The sequence below is a fragment of the Aspergillus stella-maris genome, assembly GCF_047715825.1.
Source record: "Aspergillus stella-maris strain CBS 113639 unplaced genomic scaffold BDV14scaffold_34, whole genome shotgun sequence".
In the NCBI taxonomy this organism is placed as follows: Eukaryota; Fungi; Ascomycota; class Eurotiomycetes; order Eurotiales; family Aspergillaceae; genus Aspergillus; species Aspergillus stella-maris.
The window spans coordinates 248,863-276,301 of record NW_027396828.1 but is presented as its reverse complement, the minus strand read 5'-3'; the positions used below and the strand labels follow the sequence as shown (position 1 = coordinate 276,301).

At 51.1% G+C, this 27,439-nt stretch overlaps 13 protein-coding genes across 13 annotated transcripts; 7 read left to right on the top strand and 6 right to left on the bottom strand.

Annotated features, from left to right (window-relative positions):
- Positions 1-529: 529 nt before the first annotated feature.
- On the bottom strand, positions 530-2,909 carry BDV14DRAFT_175193 (Hsp70 family protein). Its single transcript, XM_073769027.1, has 9 exons — positions 2,688-2,909; positions 2,123-2,631; positions 2,032-2,076; positions 1,913-1,985; positions 1,605-1,869; positions 1,457-1,559; positions 1,278-1,411; positions 1,014-1,227; positions 530-969 (listed from the first exon to the last, which is right to left on the bottom strand). The coding sequence occupies exons 1-9, from the start codon at positions 2,755-2,757 to the stop codon at positions 574-576; spliced, it is 1,809 nt and encodes a 602-aa protein (XP_073627279.1). The 5' UTR covers positions 2,758-2,909; the 3' UTR covers positions 530-573.
- Positions 2,910-3,095: 186 nt separating this feature from the next.
- BDV14DRAFT_78404 (uncharacterized protein) lies at positions 3,096-4,776 on the top strand. The gene is made up of 2 exons (XM_073777522.1): positions 3,096-4,198; positions 4,273-4,776. Exons 1-2 carry the CDS (start codon positions 3,217-3,219, stop codon positions 4,689-4,691), a joined length of 1,401 nt encoding a protein of 466 aa, XP_073627278.1. The 5' UTR covers positions 3,096-3,216; the 3' UTR covers positions 4,692-4,776.
- On the bottom strand, positions 4,588-7,793 carry BDV14DRAFT_78386 (uncharacterized protein). The gene has a single exon (XM_073777521.1). The coding sequence runs from the start codon at positions 7,556-7,558 to the stop codon at positions 4,862-4,864; it is 2,697 nt and encodes an 898-aa protein (XP_073627277.1). The 5' UTR covers positions 7,559-7,793; the 3' UTR covers positions 4,588-4,861.
- Positions 7,794-9,505: 1,712 nt separating this feature from the next.
- BDV14DRAFT_201084 (uncharacterized protein) lies at positions 9,506-10,032 on the top strand (the record flags this gene model as incomplete). The annotated part of the gene is made up of 2 exons (XM_073773663.1): positions 9,506-9,888; positions 9,939-10,032. The coding sequence occupies 2 exons, from the start codon at positions 9,506-9,508 to the stop codon at positions 10,030-10,032; spliced, it is 477 nt and encodes a 158-aa protein (XP_073627276.1).
- A 1,473-nt stretch (positions 10,033-11,505) lies between these two features.
- On the top strand, positions 11,506-11,785 carry BDV14DRAFT_78380 (uncharacterized protein). The gene has a single exon (XM_073777520.1). It carries the CDS (start codon positions 11,537-11,539, stop codon positions 11,699-11,701), a length of 165 nt encoding a protein of 54 aa, XP_073627275.1. The 5' UTR covers positions 11,506-11,536; the 3' UTR covers positions 11,702-11,785.
- A 483-nt stretch (positions 11,786-12,268) lies between these two features.
- On the bottom strand, positions 12,269-13,439 carry BDV14DRAFT_78379 (Alpha/Beta hydrolase protein). Its single transcript, XM_073777519.1, has one exon. The coding sequence runs from the start codon at positions 13,356-13,358 to the stop codon at positions 12,363-12,365; it is 996 nt and encodes a 331-aa protein (XP_073627274.1). The 5' UTR covers positions 13,359-13,439; the 3' UTR covers positions 12,269-12,362.
- Positions 13,440-15,500: 2,061 nt separating this feature from the next.
- Positions 15,501-15,799, top strand: BDV14DRAFT_175185 (uncharacterized protein; the record flags this gene model as incomplete). Its single annotated transcript, XM_073769026.1, has 1 exon — positions 15,501-15,799. A coding segment is annotated over exon 1 (202 nt), but the record flags the coding sequence as incomplete, so codon positions are not given.
- Positions 15,800-16,523: 724 nt separating this feature from the next.
- Positions 16,524-18,153, top strand: BDV14DRAFT_175183 (FAD-binding oxidoreductase). Its single transcript, XM_073769025.1, has one exon. The coding sequence runs from the start codon at positions 16,547-16,549 to the stop codon at positions 18,044-18,046; it is 1,500 nt and encodes a 499-aa protein (XP_073627272.1). The 5' UTR covers positions 16,524-16,546; the 3' UTR covers positions 18,047-18,153.
- Positions 18,142-19,247, bottom strand: BDV14DRAFT_209446 (uncharacterized protein; the record flags this gene model as incomplete). Its single annotated transcript, XM_073775648.1, has 3 exons — positions 19,017-19,247; positions 18,577-18,940; positions 18,142-18,496 (listed from the first exon to the last, which is right to left on the bottom strand). The coding sequence occupies exons 1-3, from the start codon at positions 19,240-19,242 to the stop codon at positions 18,142-18,144; spliced, it is 945 nt and encodes a 314-aa protein (XP_073627271.1). The 5' UTR covers positions 19,243-19,247.
- A 208-nt stretch (positions 19,248-19,455) lies between these two features.
- BDV14DRAFT_209444 (lysozyme) lies at positions 19,456-20,193 on the bottom strand (the record flags this gene model as incomplete). Its single annotated transcript, XM_073775647.1, has 2 exons — positions 20,029-20,193; positions 19,456-19,971 (listed from the first exon to the last, which is right to left on the bottom strand). Exons 1-2 carry the CDS (start codon positions 20,161-20,163, stop codon positions 19,456-19,458), a joined length of 651 nt encoding a protein of 216 aa, XP_073627270.1. The 5' UTR covers positions 20,164-20,193.
- A 1,014-nt stretch (positions 20,194-21,207) lies between these two features.
- On the bottom strand, positions 21,208-22,459 carry BDV14DRAFT_209442 (aromatic alcohol reductase). Its single transcript, XM_073775646.1, has 2 exons — positions 22,359-22,459; positions 21,208-22,295 (listed from the first exon to the last, which is right to left on the bottom strand). The coding sequence occupies exons 1-2, from the start codon at positions 22,389-22,391 to the stop codon at positions 21,426-21,428; spliced, it is 903 nt and encodes a 300-aa protein (XP_073627269.1). The 5' UTR covers positions 22,392-22,459; the 3' UTR covers positions 21,208-21,425.
- A 356-nt stretch (positions 22,460-22,815) lies between these two features.
- Positions 22,816-24,429, top strand: BDV14DRAFT_175181 (Zn(II)2Cys6 transcription factor domain-containing protein). Its single transcript, XM_073769024.1, has 4 exons — positions 22,816-22,986; positions 23,038-23,544; positions 23,596-23,739; positions 23,792-24,429. Exons 1-4 carry the CDS (start codon positions 22,927-22,929, stop codon positions 23,921-23,923), a joined length of 843 nt encoding a protein of 280 aa, XP_073627268.1. The 5' UTR covers positions 22,816-22,926; the 3' UTR covers positions 23,924-24,429.
- An 802-nt stretch (positions 24,430-25,231) lies between these two features.
- Positions 25,232-27,109, top strand: BDV14DRAFT_78356 (uncharacterized protein). The gene is made up of 3 exons (XM_073777518.1): positions 25,232-25,999; positions 26,069-26,186; positions 26,249-27,109. Exons 1-3 carry the CDS (start codon positions 25,465-25,467, stop codon positions 26,895-26,897), a joined length of 1,302 nt encoding a protein of 433 aa, XP_073627267.1. The 5' UTR covers positions 25,232-25,464; the 3' UTR covers positions 26,898-27,109.
- Positions 27,110-27,439: the final 330 nt, after the last annotated feature.

Here is a 27,439-nt window from a genome sequence, read left to right as displayed (position 1 = left end):
CGGTTGTGATGAACTCCGGCTAATTAGCCCATCAGTCAGAGTCAATGCATAATTCACCGGCCCTATCGTTGAGGTATAGACAGATGAACAGAGTAGACTCATGGCGTGTAAGGATTGTATGCCTCGCCCGGTCGATCGCGCCTTCCTCAATGTGAGGTGTCGCGCTTGTAGCGGACAGAAAAGTTCTGCGACTTCAGAATGCTGCCATTGTGCCTTTCATGACACAGTTCATGGATATTCGCTTCCCAGATATTGCGAATGATGGAGTTGCTGATGGTTGTTGACATTTCAATCGCGTCGTCCCAAAACGGATTCAGCGCGTCAGTTTCTCACGTGACACATCCACACTTCAACGATGGACGCTGCTGCTCTCAACCCAACGGTGGGACGCAAGAAGACTACCCAAATGTGATCAATTGGGCTCAGAAAGTCTAGGTGAGACCAGACTCTATGCCCTTGTATCTCTTGTCCACATATCAACGACCGATGGCGCTGTGGTGTTTACTACGCGTTGGGTTTGGTGTAGAACCAGTAAATATATATCTTTGGAGTATCGAAAACGCATTGGGGAATCTAACTGCAAATGCTACTTGCTACATCACTAGGAGCCGCGGGCATCCACTGGACCTTGATCGGTTCATGCGCGTTGCTCCGAATCCTTTGGTCCTTTGACCAGAGTTGAAATGTCAAGTCTGCTGCCCCCACGACCACCCTTACATCAAACGTCGCTCTCCAGTACTTGGGGCCCTTGTTATACCATCGCCTGTTCTTCAGCTTCCGGTCGACTTCGACTGTCGTTATGTCGAGATCGCAGACGTGCTCCACGCCGTGTCCCGCCATGCTACGCGGCAAGAGATGAGGAGGATTTGTTGACATAACGACTTGAACTTTCCACGGACGCGTCTCTTCGCCGGGTTTGGATTTGAGTTGGAAGTCCTTTGATATTCCGGTTTGAGGTACGGAATGTCCCTACAACTGTCAGACATGCCCAGAGTATTATGGGAGGGACGTACCTTGATGATGATCCATTCCACCTGATCGACTGCGTATAGATTGTCATCACGAGGATCGCGTCGAACCCTCTCCCCTACATGTTTGGCCGGATCATAGAGAAGATCGCAGACAATCCCATAGCTCACTGGAGAGCATCGCGACTCAAACATCATCACTCCTTGCTTGAGCTGTTGGATGCGGTCAAGGAGCAGTCCATGAACCACGGCGAGTTGACTTGTTCGGTCAGCATCATGGCTGTAAAAAATAAAAAATGGATGACTTACGGCTCTTCCACCATGAGCACTTGCAGCCCTAGGACATTCGAGTGCTTTGCAACTCCGGGAATTGCATATCGCTGGTGCAGGCACTCTCTCACATACGGTGAGCTCCCAAATCCCCCCGATAGAACGAGGTACGACTGCCAAACGTCAGCTACCGTACGTGAGCCAGGGGCATAACTCACTATCTTGATTTGCGGGTCCTTCGTGTTCATCTGCTCGATCTGACCGTCGAGAAGACTGCACATCTCTCCTATCTTGGCATCGAATGCGTGCCGAACATAGTCCCTACCCAGTCAGCATCTGACCTACAGCAAGGACAAGGATACTCACCATTGAATCCGCATCTGACCGTCGTAGATCCCGGCGATGGGTAGATCGACCCCTGCCTCCTTCATGCATGGGACGGGTAGGCTGATTGAGGGTGTCTGTGCCGCCTCGGTCCCAAACGCACATTTCAGCCGTTGGAAACGCCCCGTGAGCATTCTCCAGGCGATGAGACCGGGGGGCTGTGTTAGGTGGTCTTCAATCTTCGACAACCGGTCGGCGATTATCTTATGGATTGCGCGGTCAATAAACACAGACCCAATGGGTCGGCCTGTTCTGTCAGCCCACGCCGTCAGAAGAAGCAACGCGCGTACCTTCAACGTTGCCCAGTTGTTCCAGCTGAAGTGGCTGCCCGCGACCCGATGCCAGCTTCAGTACATTTACATCCTGCAACTGTTAGCCCCGAAAGTCAGTTGATGGCGGCTGAGCCTACCGTCGTTCCACCCCCGGCGTCGCAAACCAGAACGATGTCATCTGCCTAGGACAGTCAGCGCACATTCAAGTCCCCATAGCATTCCACGGACCTGATAATAATCACGACAAGCATACACCGCTGCAGCTTCAGCCTCAGTAAGACCGATGGTTGCCCAGTGGGCAGGGCTCCCCTTCTCGATCGCCTTGTCAATCACCGCGCGTAGCTCCTCAATCACTCGCACATCCTTCCATGTTGTTGGCACACTGAATATGAATTCGACTTGCATGCGACCGAAACCCGGTATTGTGGTCCCGAAATGCGACACAACGTGGTCGTAGATGCAGGTGATGTAGTCCTGGAACCAGCGCCTTGCCTCTAGCCGACTGATATTACCTCCCTCCCCCAGACTCTGCGCGGCCAAATGCATCTTGAAGAATTCCTTAACATCAGGCGACTCTGCCGCATCGCAGCCAAACCCCCACTCCTTCACGGTCGCGTTGTCGGAATCGTATAGTAAGCTCGTGGGGACTTTGTTGGCAAGCTCACTGAGCAGCTTGCCTGGCCATCGCTGGATCGTCTTTGGAGGGCCCCAATCCGGTCCGATCGTGTAAGCGACGCCTAAAGATCGCGATAAAAGTCAGGGATCGCTCTGAGGCTCAAAAAAAGGGACATACCCGTGCACGTCATTCCAAAATCGACCCCCACCACAATATTAGGGTGCCGTTCTTCCTCCCACAGCGCCATTGCGAACGGGTTGGTGATAGAGCTTCCTCATCCACGAGGCTGCTGTGTCGCAACAGCACGCAGATGACAACTTGAGGCTGTGAAACCACGAGGCCCAAGCAAAGGAATAATCAATCGACGGCGCCCAACACAAAGGGAAAAGGGGGTCAGACTCTTGTTGGCCAACCGACCGTTCGCGCAGCCTCTCGCGCCAGTGCCAACGCCAACAGCTAGCATGTTTTGTTTTTCCCCCACAGCCAATGGTGGTATTGTATACTAGCAGGGATCTTAGTATAGCTTTGCCCTTTCCCTATTGCGGCGCAACGCTCTGGTAATTTTTATTGCGGCGGCTGGCTACCCTTTTGATCCTTTGTTGGGGGGTTTCCCCTTTTCCCAGCGTGCAACAAACAGCCAGGTTGGTCATAATATGGCCGTGATTTTCTCAAGTGCTTCTCTTCTCTGAACATCTGGTTCGGAGTCATGGCATTGTCAACGATATCCGGCGAGCCTGTCACGACTGTTGAGGATGGTTCTACCTTCACATTGGCCGTTCAGACCATTAGTGGACCAGACACCAGTCACACGCCCGCGACCACCCTATACATTCACCAGAATGGACAAACTGTCCAAGTCTACACAACATATACTCCGAACCCTGGAGGAGGTGAGCCATACGCCCCTTCTACTGTCACCGAGACCATACCGGCGAGCAAGACGAACGAATCCGATACTACCAACTCGGTGACCAGCAAACCCAAAACCACGAAACCAGACTCATCAACAGAAACCTCGTCTTCACGCACTACCGAGGCTGGGGGTACAACAGCAAGTACCTCAGTAGAACCAGATACCACGACCGGCTCAGCAGCAGCCGCCCCGACGAACGCCAACAACTCGTCGGCAGCAATTGAATCTCCATCGTCCAACGGCAACTCAGGTATAAGTGACGGCGCCCTTGCAGGCGCAATTGTCGGAAGTATCGTGGGAACTGCTCTCGTCGTGCTCCTACTGGCATTTATCTTCTTCCGTCGTCGGCGCAACCAACCGTCCAAGGAGTACGAACTCAAACCAGTTGCTGTCTTGCCCAAGAGCTCCAGTTCCCGCTACAGTAGTGGCAAGGCTGACGGCTTCGCTCTCGCATCGATTATTCCCCAACCGGCAGATGACGATACAGTCCGCAGTCGCATCCTGGCCGTAATTGACCAGGTGAACCTCCATGTCGATAATTACTACGCACCTGGCTCTACTCCGATCCAACTCAGTCACGAGCAAGTCGCGCTGTTGGAGAGATTCGATACCGGCCAACTCCCGGCACCCATCTTGACGCTGCTTGCGCAAAGAGGGGTCCAGCGACAGCTGATCACGCATGTCCTGGTGTACTCCCTGCTAAGGGGCATTGAGTCGGGCGGAGAACTCCTACCCAGAGAGTTAGCGACTCAACCACAGGGTTCCCAGCCCAACGGTGTGTTTACTTCCACTCTAGTATCCAGCTCTCTCCAGACGACTCTTGTACTAACCACTATGTACCATACACAGCACCCGACCCCATCAAAGCCCTCTTCACCTGGCGCATGCTAACAGCCCACCTATACGCCAACTCCTCGTCTTCCTCCCGAACCGGCACAGGCGCAGGCACAGACCGAACCGCAGCGAACGGCATATCCCGCGCGCGAGAATTTACAGATGCTTTTGCGCCGTACAGTATAAGTAGCTTTTCTCCCAGTGAACGAATCGCACACCTTGAGAGCCTCACGAGATTGACTACCAACCTTGGCATCTGGCTCTTCGGACAGCCGTGCGAGTTCGAGTTCGCTTGGAATATGGAGAAGAAGGGGAGGGATGAGTTCTTGGTTCAGCCTAGAGTTGTCAAGGTCTCTGATGAGAGAGGAGACATGTTGGATAAGGCGTTGGTGTTGGTTGAGGGGGTGAAGGCGGGTGGTCAGGGGAAGGCTTGATTTGTACGCTACATGTTCATGAGTTTAGGTTAGATGCGACTAGATAACGAAGATGAACAATATTAAGCCCAAATTTACCATATAGGGTATCAAATCTACCTAAACAAACACAAATTACATTACTAGCCATGTATGCAGAACCCCAAGTGTCCCTAATACAAATTAACTCCCTACTGCGTAACATTAACCCTCCCTCGATTCCACCGCCAATTCAACAAATCCAACAACTCCTCATCCAACTTCGTGCTCGGCGGCGGCGGCGGCGGAGGCGACACAGCCGGTGGAGGTGGTGAATTCGGACTCACACCAGCATTTGGATCCCCATTGGCATGGACAGTTGTACCAGTACTCCCAGCCTCAGTATCACAAATCGCAAACTGCACCATTGAACTATTCACGCTCTGGCTATCCAGGATCCCACCATCAACAAAAAGTTCCATCCCTGCGTCCTGGCGCTGGATTGTAAGATCCCACGGTGGACTCGGCGGTTTTCCCGCTGATTCTGGGGCTGGGGGTGTTGTTGAACCTGCGCCTGCCTCGAGGATGTTCGTCGTCGGGAGGCGCGGTATAGATTTTGAGACAGACAAGGATGTTGCTGCGGGTGTGAGTTCTTTACTTGCTGCCTCCGCGATGATGGCTATATCATTTGCCTCGATTCCGCTTTGCCCTTGACCCGTAGAAGCACCCGGTCCATGTGGAAAGTTCCCCTGGATCCCCTGCAACCGCGCAATAACCCTCCCCAAACTCCCACTAACAAGAACCAAGTCCTCCCGTCTCTCCTTAGCTTTCCTCCCATCCCTAAGTTTCCAACGCATTCGACTCCCCAATCCAATCTTGCCGGCATTAATCTCCTCTTCAACGCGGAGAGATTCAGTGAGAAAATGCACGGCGGATATGGCGCGCTCTGTATCGGAGATTGTTCCCTGCATCCAGGTTCGCTCTGTCCATGATAGGACTGGGGAGAAGGTTGTGAAGAGGTGCACGGCGAGGGATAGTTGGGTTTGGATGTGTGTTGTTAGCGTTAGGAGGGGGGTTGAGGGGTTTGTTGATGTTGTTACTTGGGGTGCGGTTGATGAGGAGGTTGTCGATATGCGTGGTTGAGGTTGAGGATGGCTTTGTGGTTGTGGTGGTGTTGGGGAGTTCATTGTGCTTCGGTTTTGGTTTTGGCTTTGGTTTTGGCTCCGACTCTCTCTCTGACTCCGAGTCTTACTGTGCTGGCTCGAAGACGAAGTCGAATTTGCAGCCGTAGATGGGGATCTAGAGTCCGGACTTCCAAAGGAAAGGGGTGAAGGCGACGGCAAAGGCGACTGATACAGACTCTGAATCTGACTCTGCGAATGAGAATAAGAATGCAAATCCGATTTCGACGATCTTGCAAGCAGACTCAAACTGCGCAGACTATTCAGCGATAACCGCGGTTGCCGGATCCGTTCTGACAATGAAAGTTCGCTTATTGATGCCTCTTGCATGGAGGTCGGCAAAGATGTCGGCATGGATGGGAGCGGCATGTTCGTGTCTACCGACGTAGATGTGTCGCTACTGGTAGAGCCAGAGGACTGGCGAGTTTCTGCTCGTGTGGATGTGCATGCTGATACTGTGGAGTCTCTGCTTGGTGGTGTTGATACATTGGATAGGGGTGAGCTGCGTCTGCGGGATGACTCGGTTGTTTCGCTCGTGACTTGGATTTGCTGTAGAGGTGGAGAGGAGGGCGTTGCTGACGTTAAGACCTGCGCAGCCTGAACAGGAGCTCTAGCAGAGGCAGAGCTCTCCCCCAATGTTGGAGACAACGCATCATTGGAAGTAGTAGGCACCGGCTCACTAGCAGCATTCCGATTAACAGGCCGCCGACTCACGGTCTTGGGGACAGCCTCGCCGACAGAGCCAGAGCTGTAACTCCGATCGTGCCGTTGAGGTTGTTCAGGACCCTTATTACCCGGTGGCTGTGACGGTGTAATAGGCGTAGACTCCGGGCTCAACCCCGCAGGAATAGGAGGTCTCCCCTGGCCCCTCGTATACGGATCACTATTGCGGTATGGGATTTTCGGAGGTCTGGGCGGCGGCTCAATAGGTTGGCTGTAGCTCCGACTGCGAGTCTGGTCTGGACTTAGAGGCGAGAGTGGGTGCGAGCGGAGGGGGTCTGGTAGGTTGTTGATTAACTGCGGTGCTGGTTCCTGCATCAACTGGTTGTTATTGGCGACTGATCTGCGCGGGCGAGGGGGGATGGGGGGTGGTTTTCTCGGGCTTGTTTGGCCCTGGGGGCGATCATTGCTGATTGTGCTGTTGGTGATGCTAGATGATCGCGAGCGATAACGAGAGCGAGAGTTAGGGTCTGTTGTTGGGAGCCCGGGTAGTTTTGGTCTGGCATAAGGCGTTGGACTCCGGTCGATCGGACCATCCGTAATTTGCTGAGTCGCACTTTGGCCAGCAGTATAACTAGCCGATCGCAAGTGTGAACTGGACGCTGCAGTACCCTGACATGTCGACGTTGGCAAACCAAGAGTAGACGCGTCGCTGGGCAGAATAAGGCTGAGCTGCGGGCGGGGTTGAGAGGGCTCCGATCTTGTTTTCGGATGAGAAAAAGGGAGAGACAGGTTCCTTGTATGCGAGCTGCCAGCTGGAGTTGTTGAATTCGAGCTTGGAAAAGAAGGATGAAGTAGTGTTTGCGGTCTAGCAATTGAGGCGTCGATAGTTTCGCTGCGCGTTGAGGTGAAAGAAGGACGGGGGTTGAAGCTGAAGTCCGAAAGCGTCACGATTGGCGATGGGGCTGGGGCTGGAGTGGAAGATTCATGCGGTTTTTTGAAATGTTGGTAGAATCGTGGAGGGCCAGGAGATGTGACTGTTTGCTGTTGCTGCTGTTGTTGCGACATGATGATATGGATAGGGGCAGTCCCTGCTAGAAGCAGACATCATAGAAGCAAACGCGACGTCAATGCAGGAGCAAAAGCAGGAGGTAAAATGCGGATGGATAACTCCCAACTAAAGAACCAGTTCTAACCGGACAAGGCTACCTCCTGCAGCAGCACGAACAGCGAGGCAGTGCTAAAGAGCAATAGATCGAGCGTGTCAGCCTGGCAGCGGTCGGTATTGCAATTTGCACTGCTCATTTCCCGTTCAAGCGAAAGGTCAAAAGGGAGTAAAGTACCCTGTAACTAAGCTAACAGCAGGGCAATTTCAGCGCAAAGAAAAAGCAAACCTGGGGCTAGCAGGGGTGGTCCCATTGGCGCAGACGAGCTACCGTCTCCAACTGCTCTTCCTTCGGATCCCGGGCTTCGCCATGTCAATTTCCTGGGGAAGCTAGCCTAGCTCAGCCTCAATAGAAGTTTATGAATAGGAGTTCTCCAGATGGCATGTGGGGGACTCTGTGGCCAGATTCGATTGCCTCGTGGGCAGGTTGTGATCTCTGGCGCTGAGCCCCCACCGCCCTTTTTTTCTTTGACTAGTAGGACTGCAGCAAATGGGAGCTTGAGGGACTGCCAGATGTCAATGTGTACGATCGTAAGACGGCACTTACGAAGCCTGAGCACGGCCGGTAGAAAGCTCTTTAAGCTTCAGCCTTGCCCGTAGTTTCTAGTTGGGTACTGCCAATGCAAATCACCCCATCCGTGGCCAATAAGGGCTTACTTCCAAGACTGCCATTATTGTAGTCCCAGGACTTTGTAATCCCCTTCCATAATTCCGAGAGGATGTCACGTTGATCCACCAAAATCAGCTCCATACTTAACACTGAAGGCCAAGGAATTCCTTGTATGAAGGCATCACCATGCCAGGATTACCAACTGACAAAGCCAGGAGGCATTTGGATGCCTCAGACCACCGCCAAGGCGTAGTAATGCAGCGTCACTTCTCCTATACGATCAGGAAAACCAGTTGCTGTGCCAAGTGCATCCGACAGTAACCAGTCAGCTTACCCAAGACGCTTCTCTCACCATGGAGGTATGGTTGTGAGATGTTACATTCGAAAACCTCCCTTGAAGGCGAAGGTTCCAGTCGACGGGAGTCATATTCACAACTAACGTTGTCCCCCAAGGCAGTATTGACTTGATATTGAAAGGCCAAGTCCTGGATATGATCCACCTTCCAGACCAGCGTTGTTCAGCTCCCAAGATCGAAAAGACCGGGCGAGTAAAACTGATTTCCAAGATGGCCAGAGGATATCCACCCAGGCTGCGCAGGAACAAGTTGACCCCGTCCGTTATTGTTAGATCTGAGGCAATCGCTGGTAGCCGAAAACACTGGAAGAAAGAGTATGACACGAAAGGTAAAACGCCCAGAGGACCGTGAATAAAGCGTTTCATCCCAGAGGAGGCCACTATGCCATTGTTAGAGTCTTTATCCAAACTCTATTGTCCTCTGCCTCGATTTCAAAGAGAGAAGGACATGAATGGTTTGCTCGGTTGTCGTCCCTCAGGACTTAAGAGAAGATGCTTTTGCAGTCTCCAGCAAACATTTGATCCCACTTCAGTCTATCTCTGTGTCCGACTACATCCTAAATCGATTAAAGTCAGCTCCTGCCATCGATGCTTAGCGGGTAGCCAGAAGAGGCAACTGCAATCACGATGGGGAACATTCCTACCAAGGCCACCAGGCGCCACCGAAAACAAGGGAAGAAGCGAGGCAAAAACGTTCTGGACTCAGTTTCGTACGAGATCATCAGCTTGATCTGCTTCCATCTCTCATCTAGTCAGATCATTCAGTGTGAGCGCGTCAACAGGAAATGGCAATCGTTTATTCGTGACTAGATGACGAGCTCTAGATATGAGCACATGGTTCAATCTGGGGCTAGGCGGATGTTGCTTACACCACCCAAGGAAAGAATGGCTCTCGACGATCTCAAACACCACAGTAAGCACCAAGCGGTTCTACTGACGGTAGCAGTGAAAGAAGGATGCTGCCGGGAGAGCAGGAAATTGTCGTTCATAGCGAAACACTGCGACACAAATGATGGAGGCAGGGACAACATTTGTACCCGGTGGGAAAAATTCTGGTTCCTACACTTCACCGAGGAAAAGAAACATATGAAGTCCAATTCCTTGTGTTGGCAATTTCACAACGAGAAAAAGGTCCACTCGGTCCGCCTCTCCAAACTGTTCCCAACACATAAACGCACCCCCGTTAGAATAGCCGAGTATAAGCTGAACGAGGATAATATCGCGCTCGTACAGCTCGAGTGTGCTAGCCTTCCCCAGAAGCCTTCCAGGTATGTAAACCTAAGGCAATGGTCCGCAGCATAGTACTGACAGGATACAGAGCGGTTGTTTACTTCTTGGCCCGGAAAAAGGTGCTCTTCGAGCGCAATTTCAATGCGACATTTCTGAAGACCCTGCTGGTGATTCGGAAGTAACATTACCCTTTCTACTGGGCAAATCACAAGTTTACGTTGTGGCATGGCGGCCGAAGCATAGAAGATACGAGTTGGAGGCCTGGGACTTCCGAACCAATAAGCTTCTCTACCCGGTTGATGTATTGTGCCAGGAATGGTCAAGGCTGTTTGCAGTGCGATCAGGCATTTTCAAAGATTATAACAGCATTTTAGCTTGCGCACGGCGAGGAATACATTCTACACGAATGCAGTCCAGGATCAGGCACTGTCAATATCAAATCAGGAAGGACGGGACAACTCATCTAGACAATCGAATAACCGGGGGTTGAAACTACCAAATGTGTACACCCACCGTGCTATGAACCAACTCGCATGCCTGGTACCCCACACAACCTGCCCTCGGCGCCTAAAGAAAAAACATGAGCTCATGCCCAAGTATTGTGGTCTTGCTACCTTGCACCGTTTCTCCCACGTTCCAGGGAGCGGCGTTTCGCATTCGCACACGGATGCCCTCATGCTTCCCGTACAGATACCAGATGAAAGTCCAAAAGGCCCACGAGGGTTGAACTTGAATCCATTCACCTTGGCAAATGCCAAATTTGCTCACTTTCCGTTTCACCACGAGAGCGACAGTCGTCGTACCATTGGTTCTCGCTTTAGTCCGACGGATGATGTGCGTTTCAGAGAAATGGTAGAGGACTTGGTGCGCCATCAGCTTGGGTTACCTGGAGAGGGTCCACAGCGTGTTGTCCGGGAATGCTATGTTCTTGGAGATTTCACGAAGGTTGTTGAATCCAAGAAAGGGATGTAATATCTATATGTAAACGTATGGCCAGGTCGGAAAAACATGCACTTTTATATTAATACATGAATTGTATTCGTGAATCATGAAGTCAGTCGTTACCCCGTTCGTCCTGTCTTAGAATAGGAACAACTACAGAAACATGGCCGAGTCTACTCATTGACTGCGGTGAAAATAGCTGTACTTTCAGGATGTCACATAACAATTCAACCAGGAATAAAACAAAAATTGTTTATCTTAGGTGACAAGTGCATGTACCGGTTTGGCTTATTCCTCCGAGTATCACAACCAGCTGTGTAAAAAATCTAACTCATCGGACTCAGATTCTCGCGTCCCAATCCAGGACTACATGTCTTTGTAAATTATACCAAGCACAATGAAGAATAAAAGCCAGGGACAAGGCTTCCCTGATACACGGTAAGCAAAGGGAGTATTTTTATGAGCGGACATTGAAGCCTGATGAAGCATCCTTGCAGGCCATTGATAAATCAATCTAAAATGAGCAAGGGAGACAGTTCTCGTATAATAAGGGACCACGCGATCAGAAAAGCCGTTCATCCTATTGAGACTCCCGACACCCAGGTTTGAGCATTAGATTGGACTAACCCAGTACTTACCCGTCCACCCGCACCTGCCAGGATCAAGACAACAACATCTCGAGATCTTTCGCTCCTTCGAACATTAACTTGACCGGATAATTTAAAAAGGCAGTCTCCTCAAATTATGGGTAGACTTTCCTCCAAACTACGCGCTCGATACTTACATTACCCACGAATCAAGTCAGCCGTGAGTGTATTCAATGGCCTACCCTCCGAGATCATCGGCTTGATAGCGTCTCACCTTCGTCCTGTCGACAACTATCGTTGCGAGCGGGTCAGTAAGAAATGACAAATCTTTCTCCAAGACCGGATGGTGACCTCTAGGCGAGCCCTGGTTACCGCGTGGCTTTTCTATAAAGCCAACGGATGACCCTACCCTCGTGGAAACCAGCGATGCTGCGGTGCGTCACTTTCTGCGGTTACCTGAGCGGCAATACTGTCTGGATCGGTATATCGGCAATTGCTATGTTTGCAATGATTCCACTGATTTTCCTGAATCTTACAGAGAACCTGGTATTCTTGATTCTTTGTTTCGGAGCAACGATATGGATCTCTTTTCGAACAGAGCTTATTTCGACTGATTCTTTACCAACTACCTTCACTAACTGGAAACTCGTATCAGCATTTTCTGCCTTGAGACTTGGTATCTATAGCTGTCTCTACCGATTTTATGGGTTCCAATACGAAAGTTAAAACACGCTTGCGAAGACCAGAGTCTCTGTACGAATATCAAATATAGTCTCCTACTCTCTGTCTGTTCAATCTCACTGTTCCCATAGTATTACGCATAGAGATCACTTTTCATGTGCTATAAATTATCATCGAATCACAGACTCAAAGAACCAGAGCAACCTGCCTGCCTAAAAACACCATCATGTCCAACCTAGTATGGAGCGCCCGTTCCCAACTGGGGATGCCCTGGATTGTTCCCAGCACCATGCTTCATCCCTTTAAAACGTTCGCATCGCAGCATGCCTATTCGCCAGTGCCCTATCCACAACACCAGTCCCCACAGCCAACGCCTCAAACCCATGCGTAACACCAGGATAAACATGCAATTCGACTTCAACATTCGCCGCCGCAGCCCGCCCAGCATACGCAATGCACTCGTCACGTATGATATCAAGGCCTCCAACGTCCATGTACAATGGCGGTAGACCTCTAAGGTCCGTTTCTCGTGCGGGTGCCGCATACGGCGAGATAACATTCATATCAGCGCCTACATCTCCATTCGCGCCATCGTTCTCCAATTTGCGGTGGCCGAGATACGCAGCCCACCCCGTAACATTATTCTCCGTATTCCACGTAACGAACCCCTCGAGCTCTTCATCCGGAAGCACAGGCCGATCATCAAGCATAGGACATAAAATAATATGTTTCGCCAACGGCGGGGAGAGACCCCTATCGCGCGCCATGAGCGCAACGCCCGCTGCGAGTCCTCCACCAGCACTCTCGCCCATGATGCAGATGCGAGCGTTATCGATTCCGAACGTTTCTGCGTGTTGACCTATCCATTTCAACGCGGTATACACGTCTTCGACAGGCGTTGGGAAGGGGTATTCGGGTGCGAGGCGGTAGTTCACTGTGAATATTGGAATTCCTGTCTTCTGGACTTGTTTTGCGCGGACGTTTGTCCAGTGCGTTGCGTTGCCGTGTATAAAGCCGCCGCCGTGGATGTAGAGAACTGCTGGGCGTGGACAGTCGTAATTCTGATCCTTGAGCGCTATGTGGTAGATAGGTATTCTGTGCCCGTCTTTCGATGGGACCTCGTGCTCTGTTACTTCTATCCCTGGTACAGGGGGTAGACTTAACACAGGCGCAATCATGGCGTCAATCGCAGATCGAAGAGCGGATATATCGTGCCTAAGTGTTTTCAGGGCAGCCGCCATGGCGGAGACCGTAGGGCCTGCTGCCGCAGCGAATTCGGGGTCGTAGCGGAGCGGCATGATAGAATCAAAGTCCAGGCTCTCTCATATGACCTGCCAAAGTCAATGCCCCCAGGAGTGAAAAGCAGCACTGGCTCTCCCTTTATTGTCCCCGCATTCCAGTCCCATTGCTCAGGTTGTATCACGAGGACCTGATTCAGAATGGGAGTCCGAGCTCCGGTCCACCGCGCGCGTATCATGACCAGGTTTCTTCAAGCCATAACCTTATAATGGCAAGCCTAGCCAATCCCGTATAGAGAGTTCTCTTCAGACGAGTGCGAACAGCTAGATCATGCGCCGTGATATGCACAGCATCAGCACTAGTGGGGAGGACTGCTTTGTTAAGCCTGCGGATAATGCATCCTATGCTTGTTGCTTTTTTGAGCCCCTCTGCTCTACCATGTGACGAGTTCTTGCAGAATCAGACTAAGAATTAGGAAGTTGCGGTCGGGGTCTGTTGAGATATAGGCAAGAGACACCCTCGCTTTGCTCTATAATTCCACGTGGGCTCGGGGCTCGTTTGTGCCTGGAATTAGATGACCCGGGTCAATTCCTGTCTACTGTAAAGTACAGAGTACACGTAGAATTTAGGTATAATTGACATCCGCATCGATAGTTTATACGTCTCCTTGCTTTTATCAGAGCTTTTAAATCAGGATTCACAAGGTTTGTTTTGACTGTAAGCTAGGTATTTGCATATCGAATCTCCCAAGTAGTCACCAGTCGTCTATACAATATACCCACTACTATTTGAACCTACCACCACCTCTTCCCCTTAACCACCAACCTCCTTCCCAATTGAAACGACAACGCCCAAGCCACCAACCCATACCTAAGCCCCAAAAGCCCAAACCTAACCCTCCCCATCGGCGTCACCCCCTGCATCCCAAACCCCCACCCAAAGCAGAAATGCATCGCGCGCGGAACAAGCAACACGCAGAATATTATCAGTCCCGCGCGACGAGGACATAATTGACGCCCGTAGGTTGTTGAGAGTCCGTAGTTTATTCCCTTGAGTAGGTGGTCGACCATCAAGATACCGAGTATATATTGAAAAAACCCAGTTACTGTGCTGGTATTGCTGAAGGGGTCGTAACTGGTGTAGAAGTTGACGTAGTGGAATGCGCCGGTTAGGATTATGTTTGGGAGTGGGTGGATGTAGGACCAGTCTTTTCGAGGTGCAGCGGTGGTGGTGCTGTTAGTATTGCCTGGAGTTTTCTCGAGGTTGAGGCCGTCATCGGTGATTCTTCGGATGAGGTTATGATACAATGCTGAGTTGTTGTACATTATCATATCGTAGGGCGGGGATTCTTGAGTTAGTTCTCTAGCTAAAGTCGTAAGACGAAGTTTTAGCAACTGCGTGATATTACCTAGAAATGAAGGAAGGGTGTCGATAGAATCTGTACCGCAGTCCATGATCTCCTCAGCCTTCAAAAACGTCTCGCCTGAATAAGTCCTAGATAACATCGTTTGCCGGTCACCTTGAACTTCCTTCATCGTCAAACGAGGATTCTCCAGCTCAACCTTGCCATCAAGCCACCCCGTCCGTTTCAGCCCGAACAGAACAGTATTAACTTCAAGCACACGGCGGCAGACCAAGTTCGAGGCGAGCGAGGTCAACACCTTCATTACCCTGTGGCTATCGCAAATTAGCAGGAGCGTGGTGGCCTCAGTCTCTAGCGAGAACAGTGGACGCTGTGGGGTTGAAAGCCACTGCCATAGAAGTAACAGCACCCGCAAAACAGCAATTGTTGTCATGGCAAGACGGTCCTCCATTTCATTTCGAATACTTTCGAGCGACTCTTTGTCGAGAATCGGTTGGAATGGTAACGCTTGGTATATGCCGTAAGGAGCCTCGCATGCACGTTTCCGCACATATCCTGGACTTTCTTCATACTTCCCACAAACCAAAGCCTTTCAACCGCCGGCATCGAGACAACGTATATCGACCTTCTCATCCTCTCTTCAGTAGAAACACCCACTAAAGAAAACCTCCCCCTCGAACAAACCCCACACGCGCCATTGTCAATATCAAGCGCAACATTCAGCACGGTCAATACCTGCACAATGATCAAGGAGAAGAACACCCGGCGGTATCATGTTGGTCTGTGGGGATCACCGCACTCGCGGAGGAAAAGGTTCAGTTCGAGTGCAGACCAAAATATCCAGATGTAGAATAAAAAGTCGATTTTCTTCCTTGCTGGGACCATGACCTCTAGACAGATGTAAATGAAGGCGAATATGTTGGTCGGGAAGGGGAAAATGCGCATGGGGTTCCATAGGTCGGTGAGGACTTCATTTAGGAGGGGGGAGGATGCTGGGTGGGCGAGGAGAAATATGATAAGGAGGCGGATGGGTTGGTTGTATCTTTTTATTGTCGTCCATGAAGGTGTAGGTATGGGAGGAGACATGGTTGCTTCTGACAGCTTAGGGTGATGGATATTCAATGAGTTCAAAAAAAAAAAAAAAAGACCACTGAAACCGCAAACTTAAAAGCTTAGCAGCCTTCTATTGATATGGAAACCATCAATATGAGCAGCCAAAAGGCAGTGACAGAGATCTGAAACTCAATCAGCGTGATCGAGTGGGATTCTGGGGCCATGGCGCAGTAGGGCCTGCTACACAGCCGCAACTGCGGAGGTAGATCATCGATGCTTGTGCGATCGATTCGTCGGGCACTTGGCGATCCATCAGCTGCTTAGGTCTAAACTGTACATATCCTGCGCGGGAAATAAATCGCGTCTTGCGGAATAAATTTGCAGGCGTCGTGTAGCACCTGCGGCGGTAATCCTGGCTGCTACTGACAATGTCGTCAACAAATATATATATCCTTCGAACGAGGCAGATTCGGTGTTGATGGAGCGAGGGAAACACTCTGATCAGAGGAATCGGCAACTCGGGTACCTTTAGAAGTCATTCATCTCCCTTTAGAAACCCGAAACACGACATTACTGAGTAAAGAAGCAGGAGCGACGCCGCCCAGGGGAGAGTATAGAAAGTCACGTGCTGACGGTTTTTGTGAATATCGAATTTTGCCACTAGACCAAAAAGGGTCAACCCTCATTAGTAAGGGCTTCTATTCTGGTTGTCAGTGAACAAGCATCACCTGATTTTGAGCTGTGATCTCACGTGACCGCTACCTCCGAAGTTCTCCGCAAATTTCCAGTCGCCAGGAACAACAGAGCTCCCAAAGCCAGCAATCCAACACAATGGGCCTCGAGCGACACAAATCCTCCGTCTCGCGGATCGCCTCGGCAATCCGCCAATTTTACGAGCGCCGCGAACCCTTTCGCATAAACCACGGCTCAACAAACAGCACGCGCCCCATTCGCCGCAAGAACGAAGTCGACATCTCCGACCTGCGCAATGTCCTCCGCGTCGACCCAGAAACGCGAACAGCGCTCGTTGAGCCGAATGTACCCATGGACCGACTCGTCGAAGCGACGATGAAATATGGCCTTGTTCCGCCGGTTGTTATGGAGTTCCCCGGGATCACGGCGGGAGGTGGCTTTGCGGGGACGGCGGGTGAGAGCTCGAGCTTTCGGTATGGGTTTTTTGATCGCACGATTAATTATGTTGAGATGGTTATGGCCGATGGAACGGTGATGAAGGTTTCTGAGAGTGAGAATCAGGATTTGTGTCGGGGGGCTGCGGGGGCCGTGGGGACGTTGGGTGTTACGACGCTCATGGAGCTGCAGCTCGTTGAGGCGAAGAAGTTTGTCAAGGCGACTTATCTTCCTCAGCGGAGTGTGCGCGAGTCGATTACGAATGTCCATGCTGAGACGCTGAACGAGTCGAATGATTACGTTGATGGAATACTGTACGGGCCGGACCATGGTGTTGTTGTTGCGGGTGAGATGACGAATGATATGCCGGATACGGCCAAGGTTCAAACATTCAGTCGCGCTTGGGATCCGTGGTACTATCTACATGTCAAGGATAAGACGCGGACAGGGAACTCGCCTGTGGTCGACTACATCCCGCTAGCAGAGTATCTCTTCCGCTACGACCGCGGTGGATTCTGGGTTGGCCGCGCAGCATTCCACTACTTCAACTTCCCCTTCAACCGCGCGACGCGGTGGTTCCTAGACGACTTCCTACACACACGAATGCTCTACCGAGCCCTGCACTCCAGCGGCGAATCCCACCGTTTTGTCGTACAGGACCTAGCAGTCCCCTACTCCAACGCCGAGACCTTCATCGACTACACAAGCGAAAAGCTCGGCATCTGGCCGCTCTGGCTGTGCCCGCTTAAACAATCCCCTAAGCCCACATTCCACCCACACTCAACCGTCCCCAGCCCAGGCTTCACAGAAGACCAAATGCTCAACATTGGCGTCTGGGGCTTCGGACCCAAAGACCCCGAACAATCCATCACTGCAAACCGCGACCTCGAGCACCGGCTGCGCGAACTCGGTGGGATGAAGTGGTTCTACGCGCATACGTACTACGGCGAGGACGAGTTCTGGAATATGTACGACCGGGAGTGGTACGATAGGTTGCGCGCGAAGTATAACGCCACGACGTTGCCGAGTGTCTATGATAAGATCAAGATCGATGTGGAGGCTGATAGAAAGGAGCGGGCTGAATCGTGGAGCCGCAAGATTCGCGGCGTCCGGCCACTCGGTGGGCTCTTTGGAATCCGCAACGCGATCAAGAGTGGCGAGTACCATATTCATCGGAACTCCGAGTGGAAGTGGAAGGGTTAGCCATCTTACTTTGCCGACCTAACACTATATAACATGTATATAACCTGTACAATAGACCTAGACCTAAGCAACATCTAGAAATCATAGACCAGTGACTAATTCGCCAACTGCGCCCTAATAGCCCCCTTAACAGCCTCATCCAACGTAACCGTCTCATGATCGCCAACCCCAATATCGCCATTATCCCTCTTTTCATACAACGTCCCGCCCTCCGCCCAGATCCGGCGAAGCGTCAATCCCGTCGCGGAAGGTAAATTCTGCGCCCAGGCCTCGTTCTCTGCATCCTTGAGCTGGTTCAGCGGGATATATTTGACGTCCCATTTCGCGCCTGTTTGGGATTCGAATTCCGCGAGGATTTCGTGGGCCGTTGTTGTGAAGGAGTTTAGTTTTAATGCGCGGCCGCGCGCAGTATCCCAGTGCGTTAGGGTTGCTGTGACGAATTTGCCGACGCTATACGACCATACCGTTAGTATCACATCCACCAAATCAACAGATGTGGAAAGCAAGAATGAGGAACAGAATACACATACTCCTCACAAGCAACAAGACTAACCCTCTCCTCCCCCCCTCCAACAATAACCGCCCGTCGCTGTTTAACATCCCAACTTCCCCCCTCCTCATCCTGTTTTCGATCCAAGAAGAACGGAACATCGGCATAAGGACCCGTTACGACGAACGCATATTCAAGGTCCTTACTTGCCCTAAGCGCCGCCCGAACCTTAAGTTTTGCCTGGTGAGGCTTTTCACCTGCGCTGAGGGGGGAGTACTCGATGTCTGTGCCGTATTCGGAGGGAAGGAAGCGTTTTATGTGGGCGGTTTCGTCGGCCCATTGGACGAGGTTTATCTGTTGTGTTATGACCCCGCGACCCAGAGCGGAGACTATGGTGTCGATTCCTATATTTACCAAGATCTTTTAGTACCATATGACGAGACCATATAAGAGGAGATGGGAAGGAAAAGATAGGCGTACCCTCAAAAGCAGCCACAACGTCCTCCTTATTATTAACATCCCCGACAATAAATTCCACGCCGTGTTCCTTTAGCGCATTGATTACAGCGCTCTTGGTTTGGAGTGTATTGGGGCTTGTGAAGACTGCGATGCGGTTGAATTGGTCGCGGGACTTGACGAGGGCGGCGATGATGTATGAGCCTATTGCGCCTGTTGCGCCGAAGAAGAGAATGTTTGATTTGGACATTTCGGTTGCAAGTGGAATAATTTATCAATTGGAGGAGAGAGGGAAGGTATTCGTAAGAGAGGGGAAAACCACTTTAATAATCAATCAACCCCGCTGTCTCCAATTCCTATTCTAACGGAGTATGACGCTATTGCACGCCATCTTCCCACATCCCCACAGTCACCACAAACCACATCTACCTAGGTAGGTACTATCTACAACAAGGAGAACCAATTACCCCCTCGCGAACGTCCTAAGACTCTCCTCACTCCCATTCCACTCCTCACTATCCCCCCCAAAAGCATAAGAATCATCCTTCTGCCAAAAGCTCTGATAACTCCACCCCCCAGGCACAGTCCCAGGCGAACTCGCCCACCTCGCCAAAACAAGCGGGTACTCTGCAAACCCCCCATTATCACCCGTACACTCACTCCACCACGACGCAGTAATATAGAGCATAGGATACCGCCCCGTAGCAGACTTATACGTCTCGCCAAAATCCGAGATCCAGGATGTCATTTCCGCGGCTGTGAGACCGTAGCACCCGGCTTCGAGATCGAGCATTCCGGGGAGGGTCAGGCCGTCGTTTGTCCAGCCGCCGCCGTGGGAGAGGAAGTAGGTTGCTTGCGCGGCGCCGGTGGAGGAGTCGGGGTGTGCGTAGTGGTACCCGCCGCGGAGGAGGTTGGCGTTTGTTGCGCCGGTGTAGTGCGTGCTGAAGGATCTGTCGGTGAATGTTGTTCCTTCGGTAGCCTGTGGTTTTAATGTTAGTATAGAAGACATGATGGTGAATAGGGGGGTGGGTCGCACCTTGATCATGACGAACCGCGCACCGGCATTATATGCGCCGGCGAAGTCAACGTTCGACTGATAATTTGAAATGTCGAAGCCTTGCACAGCGGCGTATGCGAGGCCCGGGAGGGCAAGAAGAGAGAAGGTCTTCATGATGTTCGTTAACTGAGAAAAGCTATGATATTGTGAATCTGAGATGGTAGTGGAGAGGTGAAATCCACCAGGAACCATCAGCCTTATATACCTTACAATCTCAACCAAACCGCATTCACTCCATCATGAAACCTTCGCTCACGATAAACACAATAAACACGATCGATCAACAATGACCGCCCCAATTTGCAACCCATAAAACCCCCGTCATCGCAGCACGGGGCACCGATCTCGTATAAACCCGCTTCAGCCGACGATCCCTGTCGATCATGATTATATTTGGGTGTTGTCCCACCTCATCAACCCGTCAGACCAAGGCATTGTCAAGCTACTGTGCCTGAGGTTGCATTCTTCAGAACACTTATGCAAGGATGATATGAGATCTTGTTTGAGGTCGTGTTCGTGCAGCCTAAGTACCTATTGCGTAACCCTGAGTGGTTGATTTCGCGTCTGTGATCCAAGATTAGATCAAGACGGACCCGCCTCGTGTTTTGGGGTCCTGAGTCAGGGAACGTATATTGGGATGTCGCTTGATTCAAGGAAGGATACGAAGGGAAGCATGCGCTTCGGTTTGCACGATTAATATGACGTTGCCATCAGGTGGTATCCTTACGAGGGAATGCAGTCAGTAGATAAGTAGGTAGGTACCATCCTACCTACTTAGAGAGTGTCCGCCTAGTGGATCGCTCTTGCCTACAGCTGGAGGTCTATTTTTGACATCGTATACGGAAGAAGCGATGATGGACTTCAACCCAACGAGGAAGGAGCTCTGGGTCGCACCTTCCTCAGGAAAGCGATATAGATCATACGCAAATGGAGTGACGCTGGTTTGTATCAATTGATAGAGCATAGACCTCCTTGTCATCTTTCCAGAGAGTTTGGCGCCTAACATAGCTTCTCGTCGGCATTGCACTATGCTGCAAATCGTGCCCTCGGTACGGAGAAACGTATAGGAACATTTTGTAGGGGACGGAGTATGATAGAGAGCCTTGAAATGGAGAATACGAGAATAGGTGTTTCCACAGCAACTCCAACAAATTAATCTCAGAAAGTACCAAATAGTGACCGCGAACCATAGATTCCGAGAGACGGGATAGACGAACAGCTTCCTGGTAGGAACAATATAGGCTTGATAACGAGTGTTGGTTGTCGCGACTGTTCAGGGTTGAAGACTCAGAGAAAGAATGCGCATCCTATGCATTCATGTCTATGGGTTTCTTCTACGCCATAAGCCAGTAATTACATGGTTGAGGAATAGTGGACTACAACTCCACCAGCCCTAAGCCAAATTCCTCAACCTCCTCGTCGCTCATCGAGCCCAATCCTAGCAGCTCATTGTCAACGTTTGTATACTCACCCCCATAGTTCCCACTGAATAGAGCAGCAGCAAACATTCCCGGAATAAGAGCTGGATCAAACCTCTGCTTCAGTTGGACGAGTGCATTCTGAACCTGCTCCTCCGCATCCAGGTGCATCTCGCTCCAGTCCTCCCCAGGCGTCCACTTCCTCGCAAACTCATAAATCTTGTGCTGCGTGAGAACAGCATCATGAATCCGCAAGAGCCGATTCCTGCTCTCTTCAGACATTCCCAACGACGCAACAACAGCCTTCGCAACGGTACTCAAGCGACTAGCACTAAACCTCTTCTCCCCATTGTCAAAAAGAGCCACATTCCTCCCCTTCAAATCTACAGCAAGAGGCATCGTAAACAACAAATGCATAAACACGCCCACCGCAAAAACGGTAAACTCGATCTCGCCGCGCTCGGCTACTTCCGCAAGATACCGGTGTATCTCCACAGCGTCAGCGTGAAAGGGTAAGTCCTTGCCCACGGGGTCCGAAGTCATGGCGCCAAATTCCGCGGGGATAAAGCGCTTTACGCCGACGGCGATGCTAGCGTCAATGATTGGTTTCTGGAGCGCAATAGCGCCGGGTGGAAGCGTTGATATTACGACGGAGTGACCTGTTAGGGCGGGTTTGAGGGAGTCGAGAGAGGTGTAGTCGACTTCCTTGATTGTAGCGCCGGGCGGAATTCCGACCAAGGATTGTGATTTTGCGGAGCGAGTAAGGATCGTCACCTCGAACTTGGATTTTAGGAGCTCGTCCAATACGAGGGTGCCGAGGGATCCTTTCTGTTGTTTGGTCAGCGGTGTTGGGACTAAGTTATGGTACGTACTTAGAATGGAGGGACTTACGCCAAGCAGGGCGACTTTCTTGAAGGGGCTCATGTTGAGGGATCTTGAGGCTGCAGAGAATTGCTTTTGGGAATAGAGTCATCAGTAAGAAGCAATTCTCGGCCTCCGTAGAAATACCCGTCCGTGTCACTGGTACTCGTCAGCCATTTCGATGGCTGATATCAGCATCCCGCTGCACAGGGATACATTAGGAAGGGACTAAGTCCAGTGGCAACTTCCCATGTTCTTTGTTTGTCTTCACCTTCGCTCCTTCCCTGGCTTCCTTGACGCTGTTCATCACCAATCAAAGTCCTGAAATTCTGTGTTTTGCTCGGATTTCGACTGCAAATTCCGACTGATCTACATAGTCTAGATGAGCCCGCCAATCATGCACAACGTGGCTACTGGCTTGCTCTCAAGCGTCAACCTGCAGTCGTACTTTTGAACGAACAAAGAAAATGTCTGGGCCATTTGTTATCAGCGACGTTGAGCCATCACTCCTAATCTACCTTGGCGGGATGGAAGTTTGAATGGCAGCGCTTATATAGTATCAACGCGGATATTGACTGGTCCTTGATAGCAGCCAAAGATGGTATTCCGGGGCAAGGGCAGCCCGTTTTGTGAGGGCTGTCGTCGCAGGCGAATCAAGGTACCAGCGTCTTCTTGGACCTTTAGGAAGCCTACTGCTAAACATATCCAGTGCGATGAAGCCCGACCGAGTTGCTCTCAATGCGTCCGAGTGGGACTTACATGCTCCGGCTACAGAGGGAAACTGGAGCTCCTATTCCACGACGAAACTACAACCGTCTCCCAGAGATGTAAAGAACTCGTCAAGCCTAACCGTCTTGGAAGTGACTCAAATAAAACAGTTTCTCCATCCACCTCTGAGTCCTTGAGCTTTATCCGGCCGGCCTTTGATGTTGATGAAGCAGGCAGACAGTATTTCCGGATAAATTTCAGCACAAGAGAATGCAAGCCAAATAGGATAATCGAAGAGATCTTATTTACATCAAAAACCAGCCTGTCCAGCATCGCGTCAGCCGGTCTAGTTTTGATGGCTCGGGTGCGCAGCGATGGTCAACTAATGGGACTTGCACGAACGAGATACACAGCTGCCCTTCGGGCGCTTTCCAGTTCAATTCAGAGCCAAAAAGAAGTAGAAGGCGTACCACGTACAATTGCTAGTCTTCAGTTAACGATATCTGAGGTCTGTCAGGCCCCATATTGTCGTTCCTACATCATGGACTAACCGGACAAGATGTTTATGTCGAATAATCCCGACGATATTCATACGTGGACCAAGCATCTGGGCGGCTTGACAGCACTCTTTCGCGTTACTCCGATTCAAGACGATGATCGAATCGATGCCATCGTTGGACTTTTCCCGGCCATCTTCACGATAGTAAGTCCAGTCACTTTCTGGTTCCATCAACTCAACTGATGTGGAATCGTAGATCATGGGTTGTCTTGTTACTCTCAGCCGGTGCCCCCCTCCGTCGTCCAGCGCATCAGAGAATTTCAGGCGATCAAACAAGGGGCGGGAGTATTACTCTGGCTGGAGTATATTGTGGTCTCGATCACTCTAGTCAATCTATACGTCCAGTATAGGCGTGGTTCCACAGGGCAATATGGCCCTGACCTTGAGTCAAAATTGTCAAAGATAGATGATTACTTGGTGGCACGCATCGAGTATACACGAGTGCTGCATGGTAGTACCTCGCTTGAGGGCGACTCTCCTTCCACGCGATATCATCGGTTAATATCAAGATTGGGCAGTATCTGAAATTCTGCCGTGTTCTCACGCATGAATTGTCGATCCGTCTGGGTGGCAAAGAGCCACCGGAAAGAATGTCGCAGATGAAGTCGAGGTAACTGTGCGACGAGCTTTATGCGAGTTTTCCGTTCCTGGTACAAACGTCGATTACCTCTGCCACCCCCGAGCATCCCAATCGGTTTGTGGTAAATGCGGAAGTCTTCTATCTCACCTCGAACATGCAAGGACTCTGTACTATATTGGGCCGGGAATTAGTCGTCAAGCAGTGGGCTCGTGTGGCCTCGGAGGAGTATGGAGAGCGATTTGAGCCGCTGAGGGTGTTTGTCACTGGACAACTTGGGCCACCAAACCCTTGAATATTGGTTTAAACAGATGGGTCTGAGACTCACGAACGCATGTCTTCACGAAATACAAGTGTGTTTGTTTCGCCCCTATTCCTCCACAGTAATCAGGCTGCGGTATGCTCCGGAGCTACGAGACAAGGCAACATAAGCCCGAGCTCTTATAAGGTCCGGAACGTGGTCCTTTCCAGCGCACGTAAGATTATGCGATCCTGGTCATTCAAGTAAGAGTAGTCTGTAACGCCCGTTGACGCTTCACGATTCAGACAAGGTCTAGCCATGCCGGGAGTGTGGACCGTAGAAAGCCACAGGATCACGCCCGGATAATGGCAGCGAGAGCTAATCGCGGCGTCCCTTTTCCGAGGAAGGAATCGAACTTAAACAAAGACGTTGTCAGTCGTCTGACTCGAATTCCGCAGATCCAGACAGTCTGGACGACTTTCGCGACGTCGCCAGCAACCACCAAAGGTCCAAAATCCAACCAAGAAGCCAATTTCTCAATGATTGCCCAGAACCAAATGCCCAGCAGCAAAGATCCACATGGCACCGATCATACTTTGACTAACCAGGTATCTGGGTTCGCTAGGTCCTTGTTTCTGTGGGGAAACACTTCTAGAGCCGGCTGTGCCCACCAAAGCGAGTAAAATAACTGGTCGATCCGCAGAGATTTCTATATAAACTTTCCAGACAGTCCTTGGAACTGTTTGCCCCTGACGCTCTGAAACACTGGGCTTATAGTGATCTCCCCGGGCTGTTGTTGGCTTGGAATTAGCGATCATCTAGACTAGGCACTGGTCCTTCGATAAATTAGTACTTGCGCGAGTGACGATCTTTAAATTCGACGTCTTTGACCGTTACCGCGGCCCCAGCCATGGCCACCTGGAGGCTATATCGTCGGCTGTCCCCGCAATCCACGTCCTGTTCCTGTTCCTGACCCTGCTTTTCTCAACGTCGTCTCCATGGTCTGCCGTCTCTGGCACCTGCCAGCGATAGCCTCTTCTACCTCTCGACGATGGATGAGTCCGATGCATCCGCCAACAGAGGCTGGATCCTCCTCGCCGTCTCATGGCCCTTCTTCGCCATCTGCACAATAATAACAGGGTTACGCTTCTACGTCCGCACCCGCCTAATCCGCTCGCTGGGGTGGGACGACGCATTCATCTTCCTCGCCCTCGTTTGCGCGACCCTAAACAGCGTGCTCATAAACATCAGCGTATCCCACGGCACAGGCCGACACACATCCACTCTCACACTAGAATCCCAAATCGGCGCAATGAAATACCAGGTCCTGTCGCAGGGATTTCACGTCATGGCTACGAATTGGGGTAAGGTCTCTGTCGCGCTGTTTCTGATAAGGATTATTTCCGAGGTCAAGAACCATAAGCGTGGCATGTATGCGCTTATTGTTGTTATGACAGTGATTAATGCGGCTGCTGTTGGGACGATCTATGGGCAGTGTTCGCCGCCCGATCTCATTTGGGATCATCGTGTAGAGGGGAGTTGTTGGCCGCCGGGGGCGCAGAAGAAGTTTGCTTATTTTCAGGGGTGTAAGTCTCTCATCCTGTCGTATCTAGTTATGTGAGGAAGCGGGGAACTGACGGGGTGACCGGCGACAGCATTCTCGGCTTTCACCGACCTCATACTCGCCATTTACCCCCTCTTCACAATAAAAGACCTGCAAATGGCAATGAAAGTCAAAGTCGGACTAGGTGTTGTATTGTCGCTGGGTATAATGTGAGTATATTGCTATCCCACCACCCTACCCATATCGTTGTGCCCATGTTAATGACGAGCAGCGCCATGGTAGCAGCAATAATAAAAACCACGCACCTCCCCGCCCTAACCCTCTACAAAGACTACACGTGGGACACAGTGAACTTAACAATCTGGGTCCTCGTCGAGGAATACCTCATTATCCTGGCCGCATGTATACCCTCTCTCACACCGCTCTTCAACATCATCGTTCGACACAGAAGCAGTAAAAGAAGTCGCTCAGACGCAAATGTTCTTGCGGACGTAACGAGTCCTCATTCAAGACTCCACTCCCATTCCCATCCTCATTCCCGATCCCATTCAAAGATCCGATCGAACAGAAAAGGAAGCAAGCATCGCGCGGGAGAAAGTACCACAACCTTCGACGCAGGAAGTCACCAGGCCTACGTTCCCTTCGCTAGCGTCGGACGGGAATTCGTCGAGTATCCCTTGACATGGACGCAAAGGGATGAGCCGTTTGACAGTCATATGAGTAGGGGGAGTGCTGGCGATGGTGGAATGGGTATGAATGGGCATGGGAGCGGGAGCGGGAGTGATTCCGAGGTACCTATTACAGCGGGTATGGGTGGGTTTCCGCAGGAGGTTGAGGAAGGGAATGGGATTTTAAGGACGACGGAGTTTCGCATTCGAGAGGTTTCTTCTGCTTCAGGGTTTGGGGGGCGGGGGGTTTGATAGTTGGGTTTATTTGAGGGTTTCCTGTTTTCTTGTCGAATACCCATGGTCATCGTGAAGCGTTTTGCGGTATGGTTATGACTGTACGGTGGCTATCTTATGGTTACGATTCGGATTGACGATAATGAAGAATTATTCGGTCTTATCTGCATGACTTGAGCTAGATTTACCTCGCTTATCCGGGATTCTTCATTCAACGCTAAGTATTCCCTGCATTCCTGCATACATTGCCTACTCCGAATCCGAGTCTAGACCATCCGATAGAGCTCCTCTGAGATGGCACCGTCCACCGTCCACCGTTGCTGAAGAACGAGAAGATGGGGCCATCGGGGTTGGCTCAACACATAAAACAACGTCGCCTTTTAAGATCAGTGACTCTTCAGATGAGGCTCCCGACATCTCCATCCCTGCCGGCCCTCGGTGACCGAATGGCCCCCAACAGGCCGAGTCGGGGATCCGGCTTATCTCACATCACCCAGCGTCATTCTTGCGCATGGCAACAGATGGAATGTTGTATCAGGAGCGTTGTACAGAGCCACGTG

Coding starts and splice junctions, on each gene's coding strand:
- BDV14DRAFT_175193 (XM_073769027.1), bottom strand. CDS start 2,757: ATGGCGCTGTGGGAGGAAGAACGGCACCCTAATATTGTGGTGGGGGTC. Junction 2,077..2,122: donor CTTGTCGTGATTATTATCAG/GTCCGTGGAATG, acceptor TGACTGTCCTAG/GCAGATGACATCGTTCTGGT. Junction 1,870..1,912: donor ACAACTGGGCAACGTTGAAG/GTACGCGCGTTG, acceptor CTGACAGAACAG/GCCGACCCATTGGGTCTGTG.
- BDV14DRAFT_78404 (XM_073777522.1), top strand. CDS start 3,217: ATGGCATTGTCAACGATATCCGGCGAGCCTGTCACGACTGTTGAGGAT. Junction 4,199..4,272: donor ACAGGGTTCCCAGCCCAACG/GTGTGTTTACTT, acceptor TACCATACACAG/CACCCGACCCCATCAAAGCC.
- BDV14DRAFT_78386 (XM_073777521.1), bottom strand. CDS start 7,558: ATGTCGCAACAACAGCAGCAACAGCAAACAGTCACATCTCCTGGCCCT.
- BDV14DRAFT_78380 (XM_073777520.1), top strand. CDS start 11,537: ATGGGTAGACTTTCCTCCAAACTACGCGCTCGATACTTACATTACCCA.
- BDV14DRAFT_78379 (XM_073777519.1), bottom strand. CDS start 13,358: ATGCCGCTCCGCTACGACCCCGAATTCGCTGCGGCAGCAGGCCCTACG.
- BDV14DRAFT_175183 (XM_073769025.1), top strand. CDS start 16,547: ATGGGCCTCGAGCGACACAAATCCTCCGTCTCGCGGATCGCCTCGGCA.
- BDV14DRAFT_209442 (XM_073775646.1), bottom strand. CDS start 22,391: ATGAGCCCCTTCAAGAAAGTCGCCCTGCTTGGC. Junction 22,296..22,358: donor AGAAAGTCGCCCTGCTTGGC/GTAAGTCCCTCC, acceptor ACCAAACAACAG/AAAGGATCCCTCGGCACCCT.
- BDV14DRAFT_175181 (XM_073769024.1), top strand. CDS start 22,927: ATGGTATTCCGGGGCAAGGGCAGCCCGTTTTGTGAGGGCTGTCGTCGC. Junction 23,545..23,595: donor TTCAGTTAACGATATCTGAG/GTCTGTCAGGCC, acceptor TAACCGGACAAG/ATGTTTATGTCGAATAATCC. Junction 23,740..23,791: donor TCCCGGCCATCTTCACGATA/GTAAGTCCAGTC, acceptor GTGGAATCGTAG/ATCATGGGTTGTCTTGTTAC.
- BDV14DRAFT_78356 (XM_073777518.1), top strand. CDS start 25,465: ATGGATGAGTCCGATGCATCCGCCAACAGAGGCTGGATCCTCCTCGCC. Junction 26,000..26,068: donor GTTTGCTTATTTTCAGGGGT/GTAAGTCTCTCA, acceptor GACCGGCGACAG/CATTCTCGGCTTTCACCGAC. Junction 26,187..26,248: donor GTATTGTCGCTGGGTATAAT/GTGAGTATATTG, acceptor AATGACGAGCAG/CGCCATGGTAGCAGCAATAA.